This window comes from Labeo rohita, chromosome 2 (genome assembly GCF_022985175.1).
Source record: "Labeo rohita strain BAU-BD-2019 chromosome 2, IGBB_LRoh.1.0, whole genome shotgun sequence".
NCBI classification, from domain to species: Eukaryota; Metazoa; Chordata; class Actinopteri; order Cypriniformes; family Cyprinidae; genus Labeo; species Labeo rohita.
In genome coordinates, this window is record NC_066870.1 from 14,361,093 (window position 1) to 14,372,213 (window position 11,121).

The 11,121-nt window shown below is 36.0% G+C and overlaps 1 protein-coding gene across 1 annotated transcript in view; it reads right to left on the bottom strand.

Moving 5' to 3' along the window:
• Positions 1–8,465, bottom strand: part of dpydb (dihydropyrimidine dehydrogenase b) — a 176,146-nt gene extending 167,681 nt beyond the window's left edge. Inside the window, 1 exon segment of the mRNA XM_051126299.1 lies at positions 8,273–8,465. Within this exon segment, the coding sequence (XP_050982256.1) occupies positions 8,273–8,311 (39 nt within the window). The 5' untranslated portion in view covers positions 8,312–8,465.
• Between the last annotated feature and the right edge of the window lie 2,656 nt (positions 8,466–11,121).

Consider the following 11,121-nt stretch of genomic DNA (forward strand, 5'->3'; position numbering starts at 1 on the left):
GATCCTTGCAACATGGGGCCGTGCATTATCATGCTGCAACATGAGGTGATGGTCGTGGATGAATGGCACAACAGCGGACCTCAGGATCTTGTCACGGTATCTCTGTGCATTCAAAATGCCATCAATTGTCCATAACATACGCCTACCCATACCATAACCCCACTGCCACCATGGGCCACTCGATCCACAATGTTGACATCAGCAAACCGCTCACCCACACGACACCATACACGCTGTCTGCCATTTGCCCTGTACAGTGAAAACCGGGATTCATCCATGAAGAGAACACCTCTCCAAAGTGCCAGACACCATCCAATGTGAGCATTTGCCCACTCAAATCGGTTACAACGACGAATTGCAGACAGGTCGAGACCCCAGTGAGGATGACGAGCATGCAGATAAGCTTCCTTGAGACGGTTTGACAGTTTGTGCAGAAATTCTTTGGTTATGCAAACTGATTGTTTCAGCAGCTGTCCGGGTGGCTGGTCTCAGACGATCTTGGAGGTGAAGATGCTAGATGTGGAGGTCCTAGGCTGGTGTGGTTACATGTGGTCTGCGGTTGTGAGGCCGGTTGGATGTACTGCCAAATTCTCTGAAACGCCTTTGGAGACGGCTTATGGTAGAGAAATGAACATTCAATTCACGGAAAACAGCTCTGGTGGACATTCCTGCAGTCAGCATGCCAACTGCACACTCCCTCAAAACTTGCGACATCTGTGGCATTGTGCTGTGTGATAAAACTTCACATTTTAGAGTGGCCTTTTATTGTGGCCAGCCTAAGGCACACCTGTGCAATAATCATGCTGTCTAAGCAACAACTTGATATGCCACACCTGTGAGGTGGATGGATTATCTCAGCAAAGAAGTGCTCACTAACACCGATTTAGACAGATTTGTGAACAATATTTGAGAGAAGTAGGCCTTTTGTGTACATCGAAAAAGTCTTAGATCTTTGAGTTCAGCTCATGAAAAATGGGGGCAAAAACAAAAGTGCTGTGTTTATAATTTTAGTCAGTGTATTTTAAAATGTAATTTATTCCTGTGATGAAAAGCTGAATTTTCAGCAGCCATTATTTCATTCTTTAGTGTCACACGATCCTTCAAAAATCATTCTAATATGCTGATTTGCTGCTCAAGAAATTTATATGCTTAATATTTTAGTGGAAACTGTGACGTTCAGCATTGTTACTGAATAAAATTATTTTATTAAAGTTTTTATTTTTATTTAATGATCCAAAGTGCATCCTGATCTTCAATGGAAAAACATCTGACCGACTGTACAAAGATTCACATGATAAATGACATGATAAAATTAGAATTCTTCAATATATCTTATTTTATTCTTTCTTATTTATTTAATAAAAACTCTTTAAAAATAAACGTCATAAAACCTTAAGCTTAAGTTAAGTTTCAAATTAGATTTTTAACCCCAACGTGAACTTTAAATGGGTAATTTATACACAACAGCATCAACCCAGAACATAGAGTCCACATTAAAAGCAACCTTTTGTCTCTGTCTCTGAAATGAGTTCAGGTGCGTTCTCTGCTATAATTAATACTAATGAAACATCATCCAGATGCAGAAAACGGGCAAATTCATAACTAAAAGCATTTATGCAATGGTCTGAATGTAGGCAACTTGACCTCTTTCCGAAGCACACTTCATCTTTCATAACACAGCCCCCTCCCTCCCTAAGGCAGAATAGTTAAACACAATCTACAGAGATTCTTGCCTAGTCTTTTTGCCTAAAATCAATACAGGAATTGATCCTCCATAGCTGAAATGAAGCCACAGCGCTCCAGCAGCCCAGCAATGTTCAACACAAGCCCAGAATATCATTTAGTCCTGTAACATAATTATAGAGAGCAATACAGATCATTTGGCATCAACATCATCTTGCTCAGCTAAAGGTCTTCTAAAGCTTCTCTTCAGGTTTCAGAGATTGTAGTGAGTGAAATGGAGCTGATTCATACAGAAAAGCACATCCAATCAGCAGCTAGGCATCAGTGAGAGGCCTACTATGCTTTTGACCAACCATGTTCACACATTCTTCACATTATTTTATGTAAAAAGGTATTAAACATTCCTGAAAAGATTCATTAAAGGGGCCATGAACTGTTAAATACAAAATTCATACAGTTGAGGTCAAAAGTTTACATACACCTTGCAGAATCTGCTGCAAAATGTTATTTATTTTACCAAAATAAGAGTGATCATACAAAATTGTTATTTTTTAAATTTTGAACTGACCTGAATAAGATATTTCACATAAAAGACGGTTACATGTAGTCCACAAGAGAAAATAAGTTGAATTTATAAATATGGCCCCATGTATTGTTACCTGAATGATCCACAGCTGTTTTGTTTTTTTTAGCTGTTTGTTCATGAGTCCCTTGTTTATCCTAAACAGTTAAACTGCTTGCTGTTTCAGAAAAATTCTTTAGGTCCCACAAATTCTTTTCACATCTTTGTGTATTTGAACCCTTTCCGACAATGACTGTATGATTTTGAGAGCCATCTTTTCACATTGAGGACAACTGAGGGACTCATATACAACTATTACAGAAGGTTCAAACACTCACTGATGCTCCAGAAGGAAAAACAATGCATTAAAGGGGTCATCGGATGCCCATTTTCCACAAGTTGATATGATTCTTTAGGGTCTTAATGAAAAGTCTATAACATGCTTTGGATAAAATCTCTCAGTGGTAGTGTAAAAAACACCTATTTTACCTTGCCAAAATCAGCTCTGCAAAAATCATCCTGTTCTGGTCACGGTTGCTTTAAATGTTAATGAGTTCTGCTTGCCCCGCCCCTCTCTTTTTTCTCTGTGAAGTGACGAGCATGTTTACTTTAGCCGCGTTTAGCCACTAAACTTGCTAACTAGCACGTTATTAGGAAAGGTGATCGCAAAGATTCATAAAAAACCCTTATACTCACTTCTGCTGTAAGTGAAGCTGGATCACGAATGATTCGTGCAAACATAGACGGATATATGTAGATCCACTGCGTCTTCAGCGGCTCAGATGTCGGGAGTAAATGACAACTACTATGTTTATTATTACATTCAATAACAGAACACCTCAATCGTTTAGGAGCCATTCTTGTCTATGTCCCTGTTCCGGCATCGAAACAATGGTGATCGGACTGTTACTGCTCATTCAAGGTGGGTCTAAGGTAAGACGGCCGTGTCAATCAACTATCATGGGAACGGCCTCTGACAGTGTGTCGTCACACAGACAAGATGCTGAGAATACCTTGATTTAAAAAAAAAGGGAAAATTATTTTTACAGATTAAATAAAAACCACTGGGTGGATTTTATCATCATGGGGTGGTTGTGTACACACACTGCCAATGTTCAAACAACACATAAAAGTGAGCTTTGCATCCAATGACCCCTTTAAGAGCCGAGAGGGTGAGGGGGTGGGGATGTGTGTGGGGGGGGTGAAAACTTTTGAACAAATCAAAGATGTGTACATTTTTCTTATTTGACCTAAATATCATATTTTTTAAATTTAGTACTGCCCTTCAAAAGCTACAGAAGATACTTACATGTTTCCCAGAAGACAAAATAAGTTAAATTTACCCTGATCTTCAAATTCAAAAAATTTCAAAAGGCTCTTAATGCATCATGTTTCCTTCTGAAGCATCAGTGAACATTTGATCCTTCTGTCCCTCAGTTATCCTCAGTGTGAAAAGATGGATCTCAAAATCATACAGTCATTGTTGGAAAGGGTTCAAATACACAAAAATGCTGAAAAAACAAATAATTTGTGGGACCTGATGTTTTTGGACAGGGTCATTTTCATAAATTCAGCTATTATTTTCTCTTGTAGACTATATGTAAACAGCTTTAATGTGAAATACCTTATTCAGTGGTAAAAAAAAAAAAATGGCATGTATGTTGTATTAAAATAATTAACATTTTGCAGATTCTGCAAAGTGTATGCAAACTTTTGACTTGAGGTCACTGTACTAAAAAAAACATCCTTTAAGTTAGAGAACTCAGAACTTTCTTTGTTAGTGTAAAAACAGCTTATACTAAAGCCAATCTGCCAAAACAACAGGTTGTTGAATGTGCCACTTTATGACGTAATAGTGTGGCAAAACACTGCCTCCGCAGAAGAAGATCGACGCCTGCTTCCACATCACTGCCTGTTTAGCCCAGCCAACCAATTTGCGCATGTTGTGCAAATAACAAGCGAGGCAAACACAGATCTACGCAGAAATATAATGATAAAGGTGGCTCTGAAGACAACAAGATGCTGTTCAGTGCCAAATTGTGAAATAACACAGTCTTTTCATTGCTGTCCTTCTGATGCTAACATTAGGAAACAGTAGATGGACTGCAACTGTAGATGATCACAACAGTAAGAACTTGGTCCTTTGTTCACTTAATTTTACTGCGGATTTGTTTACAAACAAGGAACAATTCGACACAGGATTTTCAGAAAGATTAAAACTAAAAGACAATGTTGTGCCAACTATATTGGATGTGACACTACTGTCGCACCACACAAGTGCCAGTAACTGTTCTTATTGCGTGGTCACTATTGCTTTGTCTATTATTACAGATGGTTTGAAATGTACTGAGAATTTATGCATTTTTAACCTAAATCACGACAGTGTCCATCTATGAAGGATGCAGGCTGTCAAACATACACAACTGTTAGCCAATCATAGCTGTGGGTGTTTACTTCTAGTCTACAATCTGCCATGTCTATTCAAACAGAGTGTTCTGATGGGTTAAAAACAGGACAGAAAATAGCCAAGTCTTCCAACATGTTGGATGACCTGTATTTATGTAACTAAATCCTATATTCTGTCCTACATTCAGCACTTCCTCAAAGCTAGAACCAGAGTAAGAAAATGTATGGATTAATGTTTATTATTTCAAACAAGTAAAGGTTAACAGGATGGACCAAGTTCAAAATCCTGTGTTCTAGATGAGAGGCACGTCATGCTGTTTAAAGGGTCTGAACTGGGTGTTTGTGAACAGATTTCTTAATACCGATCACGTGTGCCTGGGATAATCATTGACTTAGGGTCATGAACTGGTTGAGTGGATGACACTATGATAACCCAAGCTGAAGGGTTGCTAGCTCATTAATGTCCATTCAAGCACTTTTTTTTACGCAAATAGGGTCAATAAGTTCAATTTAATGATTAAAAATGTACAAATGAATATATTGTGAGCCAAAAATTATTGAAACCAGATATAATGTTTGATATTGTTTCACTAGTGGGTGCATAACACTATAGTTCACTATAGTTCATAGTAAGTGAGTATAGCAAAATAAAGCAAACTGTGACATGACACAAATTTTTCATACAGTGGACTACCAGTAAAACTGATAAAAATTTGACAATGTTTTGTTACATACCTTTCTATCAAAGTTATAAGACATTATCAAGATGAATGTGTTCTGACACAGTTCTTGTCATATTTTATTACCATTTTCTAAACTATTGCGAATAAAATGTAATAATGTGAGAAATTTTGAAGGTGTCTGAATAAATTTTGGTTTGACTGTAATTAATTTGTGAGTATCAAGGCTAATTTGTAATATCTATCTATCTATCTATCTATCTATCTATCTATCTATCTATCATATTACTGTTTGCAATAATTGCAGTTTTAATGTTTTTGTTTTTACTTGTATTTATTTGATTTATTTGATTAAAAAAAGCAGTAAAAATATTGATATTGTGAAATACTATTATAATATAAATGTTTTCTATTTTAAAATATTTTAAAATTCAATTTATTCCTGTGATATCAAAGCTGAATATTCAGCAGCTATTACTCCACTTTTCAGTGTCACATGATCTTTAAAAATTATATTTAAAATGTATTATTATTTATTTTACATCATGAAATGATGGCACTTATCAGCCTTAGTAAACACACTAAATCCAATTGTTCAAAAAGAAAAAAGCTCCTTCTTCCTATCTGTTTTAAAACAGTACACACATTTGCTTGCTGACAGAGAGTGGTGTATCTACCTTGTGCAATCACTATGTAACCATTTATATAAGCACTTACATCAGTAGCATATGTCATGAGGCCAATGTCTTGGTAAGCACCGCATGTAATCGCAGCCCATTACTGGATTAAAAATATTCCCAAGTTTCCTTCTGAACACGAAAAGGACTTTTTTTTTTACGGTGGGGATAAAAGCTCCAGCAGGTACAGCATCTGACTTTGACGTCCATGATATGGATGTCTGTCAGCTAATGGGGCTTTCATAACGTTCATATTGCAATTTTGGCTTTTAAGTCGACAATTTTCTATCACGGTACTTGACTCGCTATCAGGAAGTGGTCATTGTTGGGGTTCGGGGCCTTCCATAAAAAGCCATAGCCCTTTGTGTAAGCGGCCACATTAATCTGGTTTTTAACGAACACTGATGGCCATCCCGGAGGATTTTTTAATGAATCCGTGAGCACACACAAAGGCACACGTTTAGCGCTCTCGGAAAAGCAGGATATTAAAATGAGACGTCTGACAGCACTGCCAAAATGAATGGCCAATTTAATTGCCCCACGGACAGCCATTATTATGACATTTAGTGAGGTATTTTCAGTGGCAGACAGGAGTCGTTTAGAGCACGTTTTAAGTGCACTCTGCACGCCAAGGTCACGTTGCCATAGTCATAACACTCATGAATAGAAATGCTAATGAGAGTCGTCAGTAACAGTTCTATTTTCTCTATGAAAGTCAATGCCCATATCTGCTCAACTTAAAAGAGAACGCTTTATCTCACCTGAGCAGAGATGTCATCCGGCGTGTGCCGTGCATACCAAGACGTCATAAAGAAGACCATCTTCTCTTAGGCTCACCGCTGACAGATAGGATTCATGTAAATCAGATGCGCTAATGCTAGATCAAACAAGGGAAATGCTACGGACAGCAGGAACTAATACTGGAAATACAGACACGGCGAAGTTGAGAATGGGCCTGAATCGAAGCACTGCGCCATTTCGAAAGGAACAAAATTAAAACATTTGATTACACCTTCTTATGTTTTGATTAGGTTAATTGATTTTAATTCAGGGACACTAAGTCCTCAAAAAAACATTTAATGCCTCTGTTTTTCTAGACTAATTTAGCCACTAAATTAGCAACCTACTTGCTTAAGTGCACTTGATAGAAACAAAACATGATTTAACAATCATGTTTATTGCTTTGAAATCTAAAAAGACTCATCAACGCAGTACCTTGGTTGTGGCTAGAAGGGATACGGCTCCGACCGGAAGCTAACAATGAAATGTATTGTTCTACCTATTAGATTGTGTTTTTTTAACATGCACACCTAAACGTAGCCCTTACTATAATACAAAAACAGTATTATTGTTGTACAGTGTGACAAAATAACATTAGATTGATGTGTGCATGCCCAGTAGACAGAGCTGTATCCCTTCTAGCCTTAACCCTGTACCTTGCTTTAGGGGGGAAAAAACAATGTAGGCCGTCATACAAAAGGGCCTGTCGTCTCCAAAGTGCATTGGACATCAGAAGAAAATATGTAACATATGTGGCTGTACACTTGTTTATCTTGAGGAAATGATCCTTAAATTGGAACTGTACATTTTCATTAAGCTACTAATTATGGCTTCATCAGTGTTGAACAGCTCAACTACTGAACGAGTCCCTGTCCAAGGTCCTGAAATCTCTTCCTAGCAGCACACAAGGCCGTGTTAAAAAACCTATTCATTTTACCTTTTATTCATCTCTACCTTTTTAAACATTCAGGGGGAATTTAACTGTCCTTCAAGTTTAAATATTAAAGACTAGAGAGAACATCTTCATAAGAAAATCCTAGCTTTTACCATGTAACTCAGAACAGTAAATGGACCAACAAATAGTGCAAAAAATAAAAAAGAAAAAAATAAATAAATAAATAACAATAATTATTATGATAATATCATCATCAGCTTAAATATCTTAATGCTGTGCAATAACCTCTGGGATTTAGATTTGTTATCAGCCATTTTAAACAAGTATAATATTAAAGTTCATATTCTTTGTTTTATTAAAATCAAGCAATAGCTGTATTTATTCTTTTTTTCCTCTTTCGATGTGTCTGTATTATGCACAACAGTGCAACTTTCAAAGTTTCCGTCTCCCAGTCTCCCACACAAATCACCTTACCTGACTTCAAATCATGGACACGTGCCCAAAAATAGTCTAGCAACAGATGAGTGTGTAAAAACGTCTTACCGAACGCAATATGCAAAAATCTGATACACTATCCGTGTTGCTTTACCTCGATATCCGGCAATTCTTTGCTCAGCATTGTAGCCATTATGTCCGATCTGCAGTGTTACGATCCGATCTATCCTCCGTTAAAGAGACGCGAGAGCGCTCGACTCTAGCAGATCTAAGCACGCGCTCAGAACTTTAGTGAACGCGCCTAAAAACACGCGACTGGTCCATTATGTCACCGATCACATCTCACCTCAGCAGCAGCTGTGAACTTTGTATCGACGCAGACACGGTAAAGTGCTATTCTTAAACCACCTGTACTCACATGTGTTGCCTCTTTTCACCCTATTCCTTTTTTCAAATTGACACGAATGGGCAAAATATTAGCAGCTCTGAGTAAAAATGGTAGATTCCGACAACAGGCGAAGTTTAGAGGGTCAAAGTTTACATGGAGGGTATGGCTAGCCTGCACGTGCACGTGTTTATTTATAACCCTTGTTTTTAATATTTAAGCAAATATATACAATATCGGTAACACTTTACAGTAAGGTTCCATTAGTTAATGTATTAACTAACGTGAACAAACAACGAACAATACATTTATTACAGTATTTATTAATCTTTCAGTTAATAAAAAATACAGTTCTATTTCTATATTATATCTAGTTCTTTGTTAGTTTATGTTAGTTCACAGTGCATTAATACAAGCACAGCTTGTAATTTTAATAATGCATTAGTAAATGCTGAAATTAACATTAACTAAAGTAATAAATGCAGTTCATGTTAGCTAAAGTAGTTAACTAATGTTAACTAATGAACTTTATTGTGAAGTGTTACCACAATATCTAGTATAAATAATGCTATCTATCTGTCTATCTATATAGTATGTCTAATAATTATTCAGTAATAATTTACATATTTCCATTTATCTATCTATCTATCTATCTATCTATATATATATATATATATATATATATATATATATATATAATTGTTTAAATGTGAATGCTAATTTAATGAATAATCATAAAGCTTAAAGACACATTTAAATACCCTAGTGAAAAATGAATATACTAAAATGTATTTAAAATACATTTATTTCATGCTAAGTATACTGCAAATACATTTACATATTATACACTTGGTAAAAATACTCTGCAACTCTGTAATTTTAGTATACTTAACTGGTATATTTGAAGACTTCAGATGCAAAAACCTCTAAATCCATCTGACATTTTTCTTTAAAATAAGCATTTTTATCAGGCTCCTATGAATAGGTTTCTATGTAAGTACCGGCACTTCTAATTGAGCTGAGGCTGGAATTTGGTGAGTTTGAAGTAAAATTATTTGATGGACATATACGTGTCAAAAGCATTCACTCAGTATCATGCTAAATTGGAACAACTAATTTTGTACCTAATGCACTTTAATTGTGTGGAAGTAGTGCTGAAGTCCAACTAAAGATATACTTAAGTATATTTGATTTATAGTGGAACTATTGCAAGTATACTTTAAAGACCGATATTATTTAAACAGATCAGCAGATTTTAGGCTTAATATTAAGAAATGTGCATTGTGCACAAGTAGTACTCCAAATAAAGTTTAATTACAATTTTTATATCAGTAAGTCTCAAGCAATATGTCAGTAAATATGTTAACAGACTTGAACTATACTTAGTGTTAAAAAAAAAAGTATTTTAACTGTACATGATACATTATTACATATAACAATATTATTATATTGACATTTGTCAGCTCTAATCTGAATATTGTTGTCATAATTTGCTGAATACTGATATGGCTTGGGTCAAATTACATACATAAAAATACCTTATGTGGTCACACAAAGATGAAAAACTCATATCAGAGTGGAATGTGGGGTTACATGTTTTGAGCCAGTCTCACAGTGAGGGGCGTAGCTTATCAAAATGATGTCACTGGCACCTCCCCCTCATTCTTTTCTCAGTAACCCTGAGGTTCAAAGTCTGATGACTCCAAGCTACAATGTCCCTGAGCTGTGGTATTATGCAATATTCAACACACTTAAAAATAAAGGTTTCAGGAAGGTTTTTTTTTACAGCAAGAGCCATTTTGGGTTCTTCAAATAATACCTTTCAGCAAACAGTTCTTAAAAGAACCACTTTTTCTATCTTTTAACAATCTAAAGACCATTTTCACACTATAAAGAATCTTTTGTGAAATGGAAAGATTCCATAGATGTTAAAAGCTCTTCAAAGAACCTTTATTTGTGAGTAAGATATCCTGTTATAATTCAGATTAAATAGTTCTGTTATTTTTTATAGATTTTATTTTTAAGAGCCTTAGAAAGTCAGCTATATACATTTTGGTATTCAAAAATGTAATAAAAAAGTTGGAGAGATTTATGCAAAAAAAAAAAAAAAATCCTGCTTTATTTAAATCAGTGCAAACTTGAGCTTAAGATGTGTCTAAACAGTCTCAGTAAATCATCACACTAAGCCATTTACAGATTTTGACTTTATTATAAAACAAATATTTCCAACAGATGTATTTAGTATCATAATACTGTGCTGCGGTACATGAAACAGAATGAAAGAATGAACATACAAAGCATCTTATCAGACTTGTAATTCCATTTAGCCTTAAGACAAGAAGCTTTGTTTTGCTGTTTTTATGTAGACACCCCTGCCATCACATGCAGAAATAGGTCACTTCACCTTCCATTCACTAGTGTTTATTCCTCCTGCCTGCTTGCATCTCTCGTCTTTGCAGTCAGAGCGGGTTTCTCTCCAACCCAACACAGCAGGCCAAACGTGAGCAGGGCTTGATGTTCAAACACCTGCCGACTGCTGAGGAGCTTTATTTTTCAAATCTGCAACTCTGGAGCTGAGCTGAGCTTCTCAGTGGTGTGTGTGTGCCTCCGGGTCTGTG